Source organism: Sapajus apella, unplaced genomic scaffold (assembly GCF_009761245.1).
Source record: "Sapajus apella isolate SASKATOON/1434 unplaced genomic scaffold, GSC_monkey_1.0 scaffold66, whole genome shotgun sequence".
NCBI lineage: Eukaryota > Metazoa > Chordata > Mammalia > Primates > Cebidae > Sapajus > Sapajus apella.
The window spans coordinates 1263516-1280995 of record NW_022437006.1 but is presented as its reverse complement, the minus strand read 5'-3'; the positions used below and the strand labels follow the sequence as shown (position 1 = coordinate 1280995).

The window sequence follows — 17480 nt, the reverse complement described above, 5'->3', positions numbered from 1 at the left end:
ATAACTTTTGAAAACTAAAGCATCTTTTTTTTTTTTTTTTTTTTTTTTAAGAGATGGCGTCTCACCCTATTGCCCAGGCTGGAGTGCAGTAGTGCGATCTTAGCTCACTGCAACCTCTGCCTCCCGGTTTCAAGCGATTCTCCTGCCTCAGCCTCCCAAGTAGCTGGAATTATGGGCATGCGCCACCACACCCAGCTAATTTTTTGTATCTTCAGTAGAGACAGGGTTTCATCATACTGGCCAGGCTGGTCACTAAGTGCTAGGATTCCAGGTGTGAGCCACAGCACCCAGCCAAAATCATCAATATATTATTTAGAATATAATGGTAACATGGTCCCCAGGATGACAATTAAAGGTCAAGAAACAGACTAGTGTTTAAGTTACAGGACACTGATAAACACATTTTGTGATTTATACAGAGAGAAACCTCTACTCTTCACAAATTAGAAAATGCTTATACCTAGTGAATTCACTGACAAAGCTGAAAATGCTAGATTTACTTGAGCAAGAACCTTTCACTAGCCAAACACAGGCCCTTCCTTCATGCAGTTTCTAAAATACTGTAATTACTAGATTAAAACCATGTACAATGCAAAATCATAAAATAATTCTGAGAAACAAAATCTTACCTGATCTAAGAGGTCTAACCGGTTGACATAAGCTCTTTCGGTAAGCAAAAGTTCATTGGCTATTTTGTGAAGTTTTTCCTCATTAGTCTCCTAAAAATTGAACAGATATTCACACATTAGGAAAAAACTTTGGACAATATTTCTAAAGTAAAAATCACATCTTCAAATGATTTGATCAAAACAGTTTTCTCAAGCTTCTCAGTTACCTAGTTCTTCCAGCCATCAAGAGATGTCAGATAAGAAATGAACAAAAGGAGAAATTAGCGAGCAGCTGGATTTAAACTAGAGTTTCTCCTTTGACCTCTACAGCAGTTACCACTATCGTTATCTACCCTTTTCCTGGAAATTTTTTATCTTTTTCAGTTCCTAGCATTACCCTTTCTTCATTTTTCCATTTTTCTCAGGCTACACTTTGGAAATTCATCACTCAGACATCTTGTCTAACTATCAGCTGTATACACTAAATTTTTATTAAAAAACATTTTATTAGGCCAGCTGCAGTGGCTCATGCCTATAATTCCAACACTTTGGGAGGAGGTTGAGGCTGTGTGAGACATGACTGTGCCACTGCACTCTAGCCTGGGCAACAGAGCAAAACCCTATCTCCAAAAAACAAAAAAAAAAAAGAAGAAAAACTTCAACCAAATAATACAGAAAATAGTAAGGTGAACCCCTACATGCCCATCAATGAGATTCCACAACTATCAACTCATTGTTAATCTTGTTTCATTTATGCTCCCCCTCACCTGTCTGCCCATATTATTTCGAATTAAATTCCACTTTATTTCTTCAGTATGTATTTATTTAACCCTTAAATATATTTATATAACCCTGCCAGTTTCATGATGACAGAAACTTTTTTTTCTTATTAGCTGCTGTGCCTCCTGTGCTTACTACAATGCTTCAATGAAAACACTGGTACTCAATACAAAATTGCTCAACGAATGAATGAATAAGTAGCAATCACATACCTAACTATTCAACTATTGCTGGACATGTATGACTACTTTGACATGCTGACAACACAAGACCAAATTCATCTTTTCTGAGAAACCTCTACCCTACTACTAACTAATTTTCTCTTCCTAGTAATGGTACAGTTAGCTGCCTCTGAAATCTTGAATTAGTTTAAACTTAGTTCTCTACTATGGGATCCTGACTGCTACCAAGTCCTATTTATGATACTATGTCTTTAGCATTTATCCTTTAAGCTCTCAACACTGCCACCCTGTTTTGCTCATCTCTTCTCAAGCCCCTGCCAATCAATTGCTATCAAATAATCTGATTCCAATATTTTATGGCTCTAATTTACCTTGTGTTGTTGTATGAGGAATCTTTCTAAAACTTCCCTTTGTTTCACATTTATAAAGCAGTCAAGAATGAATGAATTCTTTGAATACTAAAAAGAAACAGTATTTCCAGAGAGTTAAGCCATTGTCTAATGAATGTTTTTATTTTTGTATTTTGTCAACTGTTTTGTGGAATTCTTTCTAATGTATATGCTAAAATTTTTGCTCTGAGAAAAATATGCAAGTGTATATCCTTCCATGTACTTCTCTAGGGCTATTTATCTTCAAGTGAAAAGAAAATTCTAAACTTAAAAAAAAAAAACATTGCACACATAATTCTACTTTCATAGGAAAGCCTTCAGTAGTCTTCCTCTAATTGACAGGATAAAATCCATACTATGTATATTCAGGGTTATTCAAACCTCTACTCACTTCCTCAAACTTCCTTCTCATTCTATCATCACAGGCCCATTTCTCCAAACACATCACTCAAATGTATGTTTGATTATTATCCAAATGCGCCTCTGGTCATCTCTTAACCTTTCTTCTTTCCATCCTCTCCTACACCCTGGCATATGCTTTCTTCTTTCCTTCTCCTCCTATAGCCTGGCATATGCTCTTGCTATTGTAGCTCTCTAGGTGTCTAAGACACTTTTCGTTTTGACTGCTGAATTTCCATTCTTGTCCATAGAGCCTTCTTCAACTATTTAAAGCCCTTGGGCTTCATCCTACTGGAAGGTATTTTATATTTCAAACATAAATATTTGTAGTGAAAACTTTCTATCTAGTACTTTGCTGAAATACCCTTTCTCTGTAGGAGATTATAAAGTATCGTAAAAGTTTAGGCAAAACTCTAGAAGCATATTTTAAGTAGACCAAAGCATATTTTAAGCCAGAGCCTAACTTTGGTATAAACACTATATTTTAAACTGTGTATAAATGCTATTAAATCCTATGACTACTTCACTGTGTTCATCACATGACATCTACTTCATGCTTTATACTTTACACACAAGATCCATTCTAACATGTAAAGTTAATGTGTTATTTCTTACAGTGGCATTGAAATGAGGTATTTTTATGTGAAGTCCTCAGGTAAAGCAGTATAACAGTGTTTAAATAATTAGTGGTCTCAGAAACACAGAAATAAGATATAGTCATTTAATTCTACAATTAGGCAAAGTTTTGGCTTAACTTAATACAATTCAGGATAATGTTCTGGCAATGTTCTAGATTGGCATATTTCCCATCTCTCATTTCTTATTAGTATCCAGATTGGGTTAGTGTATATATTAGTAATATACAGCCAATTCCTCTGGGGAAACAGACTTTATTTCCAGATCAAAAGGTGGGGCCCTGAATAATGTAAGAATCCAAGTACATAGTGACTGGTTCCAGGTACACAGTGATTGGTTCCAGAGACAATGAGATATGAGGAAATATACACTGAAGGCTTTGGCAACAGGAAGCTTCCTTCCCTTAAGGCAGAGCCAACGGGAGACATCTCTTTTTGGGGCTCCTAGAGAATGACAGTATATGTAGGCTTAAGTGTTATGAGTGTTATAAGTCCACAACCACAGGAATGAAGACAATAAACTTCATTCTTGTTTAGGCCAGGCTAAGTGTTACATGTGACCAGAGGCATCCAGAATGGTATATGACACACATGCAGGATACTCCATGAAATTTACAAACCTAAGTAATTTTTTTTTTTTTTTTTTTTTTTAAAGGGGTTTTCGCTTTTTTTCCCCCGCCTGGGGTGCAATGGCGCGGTCTCGGCTCCCCCCCCCCTCCGCCTCCTGGGTTCAGGCAATTCTCCTGCCTCAGCCTCCTGAGTAGCTGGGATTACAGGCACGTGCCACCATGCCCAGCTAATTTTTTGTAGTTTTTTAGTAGAGACGGGGTTTCACCATGTTGACCAGGATGGTCTCGATCTCTTGACCTCGTGATCCACCCACCTCGGCCTCCCAAAGTGCTGGGATTACAGGCTTGAGCCACCGCGCCTGGCCAAAAACCTAAGTAATTTTTAAGCAATTACTACTTATAAGGAGAAAGGGATAAAAAATTAAATAACTTGTGGGATAAAAATGTGACTTTCCAACTGTAATAAGTAAACATAAATGCATAGTAAATACATAAGAAACCTATTAACATTTCAGAGGAAGATACAGGAATATGCTGTCCTTCATATTCCGAAGAAATACTACCCTGCATCAATGTTGTAAGCTGTTTGCTTTATTTTGCTTTTCTAAGCAAGAATGATTGAGGCATAATTTATAAACAGTAAAATTCACGCTTTTTGGTGTATAGTTCCAGGAGTTTTGACAAATGCACCTGAAAATGTAACCCAGACGTCCCCAGCCTTTTTGGTACCAGGGACTGGTTTCATGAAAGACAATTTTTCCATTGACTGGGTTGGGGCGGGGGGGGGAATGGTTTTAGGATGATTTGAGCACATTACATTTATTGTGTACTTTATTTCTATTATTATTACATTGTAATATAAAAGGAAGTAACAGTACAACTTACCATAATGCAGAATCAGCAGGAAACCTGAGCTTGTTTTCCTGCAACTAGACAGTCCCATCTGGGGTTGATGGGCGACAGTGACAGATCATCAGGCATCAGATTCTCATAAGGAGCATGCAACCTAGATCTCTCACATGCGCAGTTCACAATAGGGTTTAAGTTCCTATGAGAATCTAATGCTGCTGCTGATCTGACAGGAGGTAGAGCTCAGATAGTAATGTGAATGATGGGGAGCGCCTGTACATACAGATGAAGCTTAACTTGCTTGCTCATCTGCTCCACTGCTCACCTGCTGTGCGGCCCCATCCAAAACAGGCTATGGATCAGCTAGTACCAGTCTGTGGCCAATGGGCTGGGGACCCCTGATATAACCACTACCACAGTCAAGATATGGAATATTTCCATCCTGCTGCAACTATTTCTGTGCCCCTTTGTAGTCCACCCCCTCTCTGCTCCTAGCACCAGATCCTGGTACCTACTGATGTTTCCTTTTCTATAATGTCATATAAATACATGTGCTTTTTGAGTCTTGCTTCTGTCATTCAGTAAAATTCATTTGAAATAATGCATGTTGTTATTCATTTGAAATAATGCATGCAGTAGTTTATTCTTTTCAAGCCCTTGGTTTTATTCTGATAGTGGTGACGGTGATTCTTTTGACTCATTCATACCCTATGTTCTGATTCGAATTCTGATAATATCTTTAAAGAGAGCAACTTGGCAGAACTTGTGCCATGATAAAATAATACATCTTTCATGAATCAGAGAATATATTAACTAGCAGATCTTACTGTGTATTACTGCTATGCAATGAAGTCACCCCTGAGGTCTTCCACAGTCCTAAAGAATCTTAAATAGGAAGCTTATCAGAAACAATCTTTGCTGACTGCAAGACATGCTTTAGCTGAACTTGGCAACTGTGGATATCCTGGTCAGATTTTGCAAAATCCAAGAGGGATGCCAGCAGTTATTAGCAAAAGCTATGCTCTCTTTACACAGATGGTCTACATGTTAGGTCCCTAACCCTGACAAAGCCAACACAAAGATAAGCAAAAAGTAAGTTTGCAGACAACATATGGTTTAATCACCCACTTACATACAGGATTTGCAGAAAAATTACTAGGGATTTCGAGATGGAGATGAAAAAATCTTGGACCAATGGTGCCTTGCTTTAGGTCAATCAAAACAGCAATAATAATATTACCATAATAATAAAAGCTAACACACATTAACTGTTGTGTGCCAGACACCATTACAATTATTTTACATAAACTGATGAATCCTTACAACGATAAGTAACATTATTATTTCTATTTTACAGACAGCACACATACCACAAAACAAAATCCCTAAAATGCAATAAAGATAAATAAATAAAATAATAAATAAAAAAAACACAAAATCCTGAGGCTCAAAGTGGCCAGGTTACTTACCCAAGGTCAGAGAATTAGAAACTAACTGTATCACATAGGCAAGTACACGATTTTAAGTTACTATTCATGATATACCTTGGTCACTATCATCTTTCTTTGCAACGAAACCCAAGACTGTGATATCTGCCTATAAATAGACTGAAAAATTACCAACTATCTGCTTACAAAATCCACCTGAAAGTGAAATATATTACTACCATACACTTTAATTTATATATTATTTTTTCCAACATAAATTCTAATAAAGAGAGACTTTTCAGCATTTTCATAATTATCAGATATACAAAATACAGTCATTTTGAAGTGATAATATGGTGGCTTCCAACTTTAAAAACTTATTTAAGGAAACTCATCTATTAGTACATTAAAGAGAAATATATGATTTATTTGCATGTGTGGGGCTTTATTACTATATTAGATTTACATATAAATAATAACGTACTTTTAAAATTGCTTGTTGATTGGGGCTATAGCCTAATGTTTTTTAAATAGGAAAGCTAAATAGGTAAATATTTCTTCTTAACATTGAGCACTTCAAAGTTATATACTACTACTTGTGCTTAGCACTTTACCAGGAAGCTATTTATTCTTGCAATCCTTTGGGAAACAGTAGTAGTCATGCACTATTAATTTAATATATAATCCCATTTTCTTCTATTGAAGTCTAATAAAAGAAGCCTGACTTTTCAGCATAATTTATAATTTTTCAAAAATGCTATTTTAAAAGCATCTTACTTTAAATATCCCTGTGTTTTAAATAGGGATATCCAAACTAAGATGCTTTTAAAATCCCATCTCTACTAAAAATACAAAAATCAGCTGCGAATGGTGGTACACGCCTGTAGTCCCAGCTACTCGGGAGGCTGAGGCAGGAGAATCACTCAAACCCAGGAGTTGGAGGCTGCAGTGAGCTGAGATCATGCCATTACACCCCAGCGTGGGTGACACAAGAAGACTCTGTCTCAAAACAAATAAATGAAATAAAGGGACTTTAAACTTACATCCACAATACTATACTCATAAATTGAAAGGTGACTCCCAAAGCATTGCCTCAAAATAAAAATACACAAGAGCATATCTAAACTATCAGCATCAAAAGTTACACTCCTCTTACAATAACAGAGTATGCAAATAACTTTCCCCTTTCTGCGTAATGCACTTCCTAGGCTGATACTGTATGCCTTCACACCTCCAGTATCCTTTAGGAGAGATCTGCTCCTTTCTCTTTGGGCTTAGGTTCAGCCTGGTTGTTAGTCTCTGTACCCCACTGCTTCATGAATGTACTGCAGTATCAGTCCTGCCTCCTCATTTGCAGATGTCACCAGCTCCTGCAGCTCTTTTCAGACCTTTTGGCATGACTCTCCCATATGGCTCGAGGCAGAACAAAGGGCCCCCACTGCAGCTCCCAGAGTTCATTAACTGGACAGGCACAAGCACTTGGACGGCGCCAGTGATTCATTCTTCTAAATATTGGTGCCATCCATCCTGCCTTGAAACTACCAAGCAGGGGGAGCAGGTCTTCTGGAAAGAACGCTGTAAATGCTAAAAACAATTATAGTTTCCCGAGATGCTTCAGAGGCAAAATCTTCAATTATTTTAAAATGAATCAGACAATATTATGCTTTATGACTCTTCAGCACATGTTCTCATATGTGATTTCATTTTAGGTAGGAAGAATTTTCCTAAAAACATATACTGAAAACTATTAAAAGGTCTTACAGCTTTCCCCACCTATTTATTAGACTTCATAGTTAAAACAATATGTATGTAAATAACCTAAGAAAATTATCAAGTTTTTACAGGACATGAATGAACATTTCTTAATCATGGGGAGTTTCTACTCAAATCTGTCAATTATATTTTTCTATGGAGAGAGAGGGTGTATGCTTTGTGCAGGTATACACACCTCTGTGGTCCCTGAAGCCCATTCTCTGATTAAAAAAAAAAAAAAGTTGAGTCAACTTAGGGAATAAATATTTGATTTTGTACCACAATTTATCAGATGCATCAACATTTTGAGATGTCATTTTATATGTCTTGCCACACATTAAAGTCTTCAATGGAGGCCGGGCTTGATGGCTCACGCCTGTAATCCCAGCACTTTGAGAGGCCGAGGCGGGCGGATCACCTGAGATCAGGAGTTCGAGACAAGCCTGGCCAACATGGTGAAACCCCGGCTCTACTGAAAATACAAAAATTAGCCGGGCGTGGTGGCATGCATCCGTAATCTCAGCTACTTGGGAGGCTGAGGCAGGAGAATCGCTGGAACCCAGGAGGTGGAGGCTGCAGTGAGCCAAGATCGTGCTACTGCATTCCAGCCTGGGTGACAGAGCAAGACTCCGTCTCAAAAAATCATAAAAAAAAGTCTTCAATGGGGCTGCAGGCTGTTAAATTAAATTAGATCACAATGACATGTGAATGTCACATAATTAGTCTAACCTATCACTTGTATTAGACATCTTCATTCTGTGATATTCCAAAATTCTGCAGATTCTTCATCATAAAACTAAGATGCTGGGAAATCAAGGAAGCTATCACAAGTGAGAGAAGGTGACGGCCACCACTATTTAATGAGTACTTACTACGTGCACCATTCTATGTGCTTCACATGAGTTATCTCATGTAATCCTAATCCTTTTATGAAGCAGGAATATTATCACTCTTATTTTATAGACGAGGAAGCGTGTCATCATGAGGTTAAGTAACTTGCCCGAAGTCATATAGCTAGTAAGTGACTGAGCCGGATTCAAACCCCGGTCTGAGAAAACCAACTTCTTGCTCTGCTACAGACTTGTGCATGAGGAGAAATCCCTCATACAAAAGACGCACAAGATCAGATAGGAAGGAAGTAGGTGGTGAAGAGGGAACAATTTTGGTCTTCTTATAATCCATGCAGTGTAAATTACACAAAAGAGTCCTTTGAGTTTTATAGAAATAAATAACAGGCACCAAGAAGGATTGGAGGAATAAGAAAACCAGAAGGTAGAGGAATAAAACACAGGTTTCATGTTCATATAGGATCATGTCATAAATGCCATCAAAAGGGTCAGGAGGTCTCAGGAAAGATTTGTTAACAGTAGGGAATTTATCACCACACTCACATTGTTAAAAAGAGAGAGGGGGAGAGAGAGAGAGACAGAGAGAGAGAGAGAGAGAGAGAGAAACAGAGACAGAGAGAGAGAGAGAGAGAAAACACCCAAATATGATATGCACATGTTATTCCTTGCTTTATAATATAGTGTCATAATCATCAACAGGCTGTAAGCTCAGCACGATCCAAGAAGTTTTGGGAGGTAATTCGAAGCCTACTTGTAATGTACCAATATTTTCAATATTTTCCCAAACTTAGGTCTTCCACACTATCACGTTTAAAACTTGAAATGAGCTGGGAGAACAGATGCGTTAGAGTTAATGGCATGATCTCAGCTCACTGCAACATCTGTCTCCTGGGTTCCAGGAGAGTTAAAAGTGAGAACTTTTAATCTGAAGGTTTCAATTGCATTCTTTCGTGATATGTCGGGTGTGTGGGGAACAGAGGTTGCACAAAGAAGAAAAGTTTGGTTACTTGCACAAGATCAGATAGGAAGTGGTGGTGAAGAGAGAACAACTCTTCTTATAATTCACGTAGTGTAAATTACGCTAAAGAGTCCTTTGAGTTTTGCATAAAGAACAGGCACCAAGAAGAACTGAATATATATACACATTAAATAACTGAATTAACTTATCTAAAGACTTAGTAGAGCACCAGTGTAACTCAGTCATTTATAAATGCTTTATGTTAATTCCCTTAAGTTAGAACCTTGTACATACTAATGAGAGTATATCATGTGGTAATAACCAATGGTCCTTAGGCAAGAGAAACAAAATACAGGAACCCTAGGTTAAAAAAGATGCGGTATGCTACAAAAAAGCACCTGGGAATATACTTAACTAAGGAGTTGAAAGCCCTATCCAAGGAAAACTAGAAAACTCTAATGAAACAAAGTGAAGAGGTCGCAAACTAACAGAAAGACATCCCAGGCTCACAGATCATAAGAATTAACATCAGTAAAATAAGAATACTGCCCAAAGCAGATTCAGTGCAATCTGTATCAAAATGCCAATGACATTTTTCACAGAAATAGAAATGACAATCCTCAAATCCAGACAAAACACAAAAGACCCTCAATAGGCAAAGCAATCCTGAACAAAAGAACAAAGATGGAAGCATCATACTACCTGACTTCAAAATATACCATACCAAGCTATAGCAACCAAACATCATGGCATTGATACAAGAAGACATATATAGTAGGGACATGGATGAAGCTGGAAACCATCGGTCTCAGCAAACAGACACAAGAACAGAAAACCAAACACCACATGTTCTCACTCATAGACGGGTGTTGAACAATGAGAACATATGGGCACAGGGAGGGGAACATCACACACTGGGGTCTGTTGGGGGGTGGGGACCTAGGGGAGGGTCAGCAAGGGGCGGGAAGGTTGGGGAGGGATAACACTGGGAGAAATGCCAGATGTAGGTGATGGGGGGGACGGAGACAGCAAACCACCGTGGCATATGTGTACCTCTGCAGCAATCCTGCAAGATCAACACATGTACCCCAGAACTTAAAAAAAAAAAGAAAAAAGAAAAGAGGCGGTATGCAAACTTATCTCTGTGCATCCCACAGAGGGAGAACTGAAAGGGCGGTGCTGGTATTAACCTGTCAGAATGTGTTGAAATTTAGATCTATTAAATGACATCTCAGGTTTTGAGTCTATTCATTTTGATTCACAAGGGAGAAACAGGATGTTTCACTAACAAATATATAGCTTTTATGTGCCAAGGCATTGTTTTAAAGTACTTTACAACTAGTAAATGATCTATACCTCATAATGTTACAAGGTAGATATGTAACCTCCATTTTACAGGTGAAGAAACTGAGGCACAGGGAGGCTGAAGTAATCTGCTCAAGGTCATAGAGCTGGTAAGTGGCTGAGTGGGATTCAAATCTAGAGGACCTGGATCTTGAGCCTGTGCTCCTGACCACCAGGTTATGGTATCTGGCTTTTTAATTTTTTTTAAACCCACATAAAACAAGACTTTAGCTTTCCATTTCTCTCACACTCACAAAAATGGGTCTTTCTGCATGCTGTGACCTCCAAGTATCTGATCTTTCTCAATTCTCCTGGTTCAATTCAACATTCTGCTAAACCCCATCCTTTGTTCTCTCGGCACTGCTCACTTGCTGGTCCTGGCTAATTCCTACTCCAAGCTTGCTTTTTCTCTTTCTTGAATTCCCAGCCACACAACAACGGTTGGCCCATAGTCTTTGCCCAAGGCTCTCAGAATCATGGTCACAGTCGCTACAATAGCCAATCTCCACTTTCCCCAAGCTCCAAGCCTTGCACCCAGAGGACTTCCTACTGTTCTTGCCAGGCCACTGCCCAAATCAATACTTCTATCACCAAGCCAGCAAGCTACCTCACGGCTGCGGTCCCTTAGTCCGTCCTAGATTCTCCATTTCTGCTAACAACAGTGAATTCACCCTCATAGCCATGATGTAAACCTTAGCTTTATCATTGAAGCCTTTTCCCTTGACCTCAGGATATCTTGAGTAATGGTCATCCGTTGTCTTAACTCTTAACTGTAAGTTTCTTCTTTGTATTTACTGCAGTGCCTTGCCCATAGCCTATGGGCAACATACATTTGCTCAACGTTGTTCAATTACCCAAGTCACCGAGTTATATACTAAGATATAGCTAGTTAGCTAATAAGTCTTACTAAAAGTCTAGGCTAACTCCTAGTTTCATATTCTAAATGCTGATCATGCTTTTTTCCTCAAAGCTCATCAATATGCCTGCACTCCCACCCCATTCCCCCCCATCTCTGTGGTTCCAAAACACTGTTCTCTCTGCTCTTTCCTCTTGGACAATTTATCAAACTTCCTTTTCTATTGTTTGTGCTTCATGGCTCAACTCTTGGCCATTTCCTGTTCCTACACATTCTGCTTTGGCAACATTAATCACACCCTCATGCACATCCTCTTATATTCTCACCTTCTTTCCTGGGCTCTGGATCCATAGTTCTACTTGCTTAATTAGTATCTCCAAATGGATGTTTTGCAGGAACCATAAACTTGGTATAAGAGTACAAAACTAACCTCATTAGCAACTCTACTTCCTTCTCTCAAACCCACACCATTACTTTCCTTCCTGTCATCTCAATGATTGCAACATGTCAGGAAGCTATGGCCTGGAGAGTTATGTTAAAGTGATGTGTCTGGCCAGGCTCGGTGGCTCACACTTGTCAGCACTTTGGGAGGCTGAGGTGGGTGGATCACTTGAGCTTAGGAGTTCAAGACTAGCCTGGGCGACATGGTGAAACCTTGCCTCTACAAAAAGTACAAAAATTAGCCAGGCATGGTGGTGCATGCCTGTAGTCCCAGCTACTTGGGAGGCTCAGGCAGGAGAATTGCTTAGACTTAGGAGGCAGAGGTTGCAGTAAGCTGAGATCGTGCCACTGCACTCCAGCCTGGCAGCCTGGGAAACAGATGGAGATCCTGTCTCAAAATAAATAAATAAAAAATAAGCAATAGCCATTAACATTTTTTATTAAAAAAAAAAAAAAAGTGATGTGTCTGTGGCTACCTAGTTATAAGTGACGGGGCTGAGATTTAAACTCAGGTCTTTTCATTCCAAAGCCTTCGCACTTAACCAATAAACTATAATGCTTCCAGAATATTCTTTTTTTTTTTCTGAGACAGAGCCTCACTCTGTCATCCAGGCCGGAGAGCAGTGGCGCAATCTAGGCTCACTGCAACCTCCAACTCCAGTGTTCAAGCAATTCTCCTGCCTCAGCCTCCTGAGTAGCTGAGACGACAGGTGCTTGCCACCATGCCCAGCTAATTTTTATATTTTTAGTAGAGGTAGGGCTTCACCATATTGGCCAAGCTGGTCTCAAACTCCTGACCTCAGCTGATCCGCCTGCCTTGGCCTCCCAAAGTCCTGGGATTACAGGCCTGAGCCACCACACCCCCAGAATATTCTATTTTTGTAAGATATCTACACCTGGGGACTTATAAAAAGCCCCTCAATACAGTATGTCAAAATATAACTTACTTTTTTGCCCACAAAATAGGTTTTGCCTTCCATTCTCTTGTAGTTCATTCAATGGCACGCCGCCTGCCAATTCATCCAGCCTAGAAGTTGAACCTGACTTAATCCACACATCTAGCCACAAGGTCCTCAAAATCTTCCTTGTCTCTCACCCTCTGCCTCCTTCAGGCCCCCTTCACATCTCATACCTGGACCAGTGCAGTTGCTTCCTAATTGCGTGCCCTGCTCCATCTGTTTTCCCTTTCATCTGACTCATTTTTCAAAAACCCACACATGTGCCATCATGTCACTTCCATGCTTTAATTAAGTGTTCCTGATGCCAGATAATATTAGGCTTACGGAAAGTTTGAATTGACATGAAGGAAATACCTATGTATAACCCAACAAAACAGGATACAGAGTGACTATACATTATGCGATCAAGTATGTTTTTTCAAACAGCTCAGAAAAACAAGCCAGAATATTAAATATCTAAGCAATTCTCACTAGTAGAATTATGGGTGTGGTTTTTTTATGTGTATGCTTTGCCAATTTTCCTATTTTTCAATGAAAATTGTAAACTCTTAGCAACTTAAAAGGTTTTAAAAACCTTTTAAGATTTTTAAACTTTTTTTTTAAAAAAGTCTCTAATGTTTTCAGGAAAAAAATATTTACATTCTTAACAGGCATTCAAAAGCCCACTGCAGTCTGTTCTTAGCTTACTCTTTTAAATCTAGCCTTGCACCTCTATATTCATTTTGCTAGTCATTCTGACCTCTGATTACATGGTTAGAAATAGTTCCTCACATTGCAGCATCTACTCTCTTGCCTCTGCTCATTGCTCACACTTTCACTGGTCCCCATCCCAGTGTATCATTGATCACCTAGCAATTTCCTGCCCTTGCCTCAAGCCTACTTCAACTGCTTCTCAACAGCCTGGTCCTCAACTAGTACTCCTGGGGCACAACTGTTTATTCGTCTGCATTTCCTTTTATTTTTTTTTTTGAGACAAGGTCTCAGCTCTGTGGGCCCAGGCCAGAGTGAAGTAGCGGATTCACAGCTCACTGCTGCCTCAACCTTTTGGGTTCACTCAATCCTCCCACCTCAGCCTCCCAAGTAGCTGGGACCACAAGTAAGTGCCACCACACCCGGTGAACTTTTAAATTTTTTGTAGAGATAGGGTTTTACCTGTTGCCCAGGTTGGTCTCGAACTCCTGGGCTCAAGAGATCCTCGGCCACAGCCTCCTAAAGTGCTGGGACAGCAAGTGTGAGCCACTGCACCTGGCCCAGTCATCTGTATTTCCAAAGCATGTCAATTTATGTATGTCTCTCCCTCCTCAGTAGACTGAGGCTTTGCTGATAGGTAAATAAAGAAAAGCTGCCTTCAAAATGTGTGTGTGTGTGTGTGTGTGTGTGTGTGTGTGTGTGTGTGTGCGCACGCGTGTATAATTTTTGAGACAGGGTCTCACTCTTGTCACCTATCCTGGAGTGCTATGGTGAGATCTCAGCTTACTGCGAACTCTGTCTCCCAGGCTCAAGCGATCCTCCCACCTCAGTCTCCCAAGTAGCTAGTGGTGCATGTCACCATACCCAGCTAATTTTTTTTTGTATTTTTAGTAGAGATTTTTAGGGTTCCGCCATGCTGCTCAGGTTCGTCTCCAACACCTGGACTCAAGCAATCCACCCACCTTGGTCTCCTAAGTGCTGGGATCAAAGGCGTGAGCCACCGTGCCTAGCTGCTCTACTTTCATTCCCTATCCCTTCACATTTTCCCCACTCCTATGGGCATTTGAGAAATGCCTATTAAATCTAACACCAGCTTAAATGAAATATACTTAAGACTATTCTGGGCCAGGCGCGGTGGCTCACGCCTGTAATCCCAGCACTTTGGGAGGCCGAGACGGGCGGATCACAAGGTCAAGAGATCGAGACCATTCTCGCCATGATGAAACCCCGTCTCTACTAAAAATATAAAAATTAGCCGGGTGTGGTGGCACGCGCCTGTAGTCCCAGCTACTCGGGAGGCTGAGGCGGAAGAATCGCTTGAACCCAGGAGGCGGAGGTTGCAGTGAGCTGAGACTGCGCCACTGCACTCCAGCCTGGCGACAGAGCAAGACTCCATCTCAAAAAAAAAAAAAAAAAATACTATTCTGAGGTCCATATCCATATCCACTTCCAGGAAGATTAAAGTTTTTCAGTTGTCTGCAGATTGAAACTAAAAATATTCCATTATATCTTATAAGTTAAACACATTAGACAGTTTACGCAGCAGCTGATAATCTGGAGGGCTATGCTAACAAGGGAATATACCTACATATCACAGCAGAGAATTAGTATATAATCACTGAAATGGGACTTAAGATTTTTTTTTTGGTGGGGGGGGCTTTTACAACATGAAGATAGGGCCTTAAGATTATATGCAGTTTAGATTCTTTCGCTAAACACACAAAGAATTATTGATTTGTTCAAGCTCATACTGCTAGTTAATGAATAAGCCAGAAGTAGAATTGTGATTTGTTCTAATTGTTTGGTCCACCGTAGACTACTAACATTTTTAAGATTTTTTTTTTAATTGTGGTAAAATATACCTAATAAAATTTACCATCTTAACACTACTATCATTTATGTTTTCATTTAGGAACAAGGAAAGGCAACATATCAAACATCAGAGCAGCAAAGGTGAACATACTGCCACAGCACAGATATCAAATCCTAACATTCCATTTTAACAGAAGAGATGTGGTGTTCGCATCAACAGCTCTGCAAAGAAAATTTGCTTTTTCTTCCCACATACAGCATGTGTTACCTACTGTGTAAAGGCCCATTCAGGAGAAACGCCAGTAGTACTAGTCTATGTTTCACTAGTTTAACAGGAAAATTCTATAAAATCTCTCCCTTAGAAGATTCATCTATAAAAATGAATCCATAATAATACGTGACAGGCAAGAAAAAGTACCATCCAACAACCACAGGCATCATCCCCAATTCTATTTTCCTTTATAAGAACAGCTCTTACCATTTCATATATACTTGCTGGTACCATCATCCCAGCAGTGGTAAAAGATTTTCTTGGTTCTAACCACCTCTTCCTTCCACCATGGTTCAAGCATAAACATACTAAACTCTATCGCTGTATCAAGGTATAGAAATTCACTTTGCAATGTCCTGTTTCTTTACTGTTTCAGATCATGTTACCAAGTATAACTCACTTTCTTCCACCCACTTCCTTCTTTAAACTTTCTCTCCTTGAGAGTCAGTATATATTTCACTAGCAAATCAACTGTTTCTTAGTAGACATTGTACGCATGGGCAGAAACACCATCCAGGCAGTTCATCAAATAACTTCCCTCTTTAGAAAGGATAGAAATGCCCAGTTCTCAACAATTCCACAATTGATTACCCATGGCTGCTTCACTGACTGACATTTCTTGTTGCTTCAGGGACACAACACTGGCCTGGGAGTCATAGCATGAGGGTTGTGAGCTAATATTCAAAAAACAGTGTGACCTTGAAAAAACTCATAAGTTTTCTGGGGCTACTTCTTCTTCTATAAATTAACTGCAAAACTAAGATGTTTTTTCTTTCCTTTCTTTTTTTTTTTTTTTTTTGAGACAGAGTCTCGCTCTGTTGGCCGGGCTGGAGTACAGTGGCATGATCATGGCTCATTACAGCCTCAACCTCCTGGGCTCAACCAATTCTCCACTTCAGCCTCTCAAGTAGCTGGGACCACAGGTGTGAACGGTCATGCTCTGCTAAGTTTTAAATCTTTTGTAGATATGGAGTCTTGCCATGTTGTCCAGGCTGGTCTTGAACTACTGGGCTGAGGAGCTCTTCCTGCCTTGCCCCCTGGCTCTAAAATGATTTTTAAATGGTCTTCAAACTTAAAGACTATACCATTGATTATAACATTGCGTATTAATTAGAAAACTTAAAAAAATTAAAAGCCTAGAAAGAGTTATAATCTGTTGAATAATTTAATACTTCCATATTCATGTCCTTAAAAGTAACATTTACTAGTGGCAGGTTCATCTTGCAGGTCTACAATTTATTCTATGAGAAACTTCTGGGCTGGGTGCAGTGGCTCACACCTGCAATCCCAGCACTTTGGGAGGCTGAGGCAGGTGGATGACGAGGTCAGGAGTTTGAGACCAGCCTGGCCAATATGGTAAAAGCTCGTCACTACTAAAAATATTAAAAAATTAGCTGGAAAAAAAAAAAATTAGCTGGGCATGGTGGTGCATGCCTGTAGTCCCAGCTACTTGGGAGTCTGAGGCAGAAGAATTGCTTGAACCCGGGAGGCGGAGATTGCAGTAAGCCGAGATCATGCCACTGCACGCCAGCCTGGGCAACACAGCGAGTGAGACTCCATCTCAACAACAACAAAAAAAAGAAGCTTCTGAACAACGAAGATTACAGAATTTCTTCTTGCTTGGCCCATAAGTATTAGGGATACGGCACCAACACCAAGGAACATTTTCTTTCTATATAAAAACAACGTTTTTGTGGATTTCCTATATTAA

At 39.6% G+C, this 17480-nt stretch overlaps 1 protein-coding gene across 8 annotated transcripts in view; it reads right to left on the bottom strand.

Annotated features, from left to right (window-relative positions):
• Positions 1–17480, bottom strand: part of FGD4 (FYVE, RhoGEF and PH domain containing 4) — a 235723-nt gene that overhangs the window by 46100 nt on the left and 172143 nt on the right. For all 8 annotated transcript variants that reach the window (XM_032248279.1, XM_032248287.1, XM_032248281.1 and 5 more), the window contains one exon: positions 630–719. In XM_032248279.1, coding sequence (XP_032104170.1) covers positions 630–719 — 90 coding nt within the window. The remainder of the gene's footprint in view (positions 1–629; positions 720–17480) is intronic.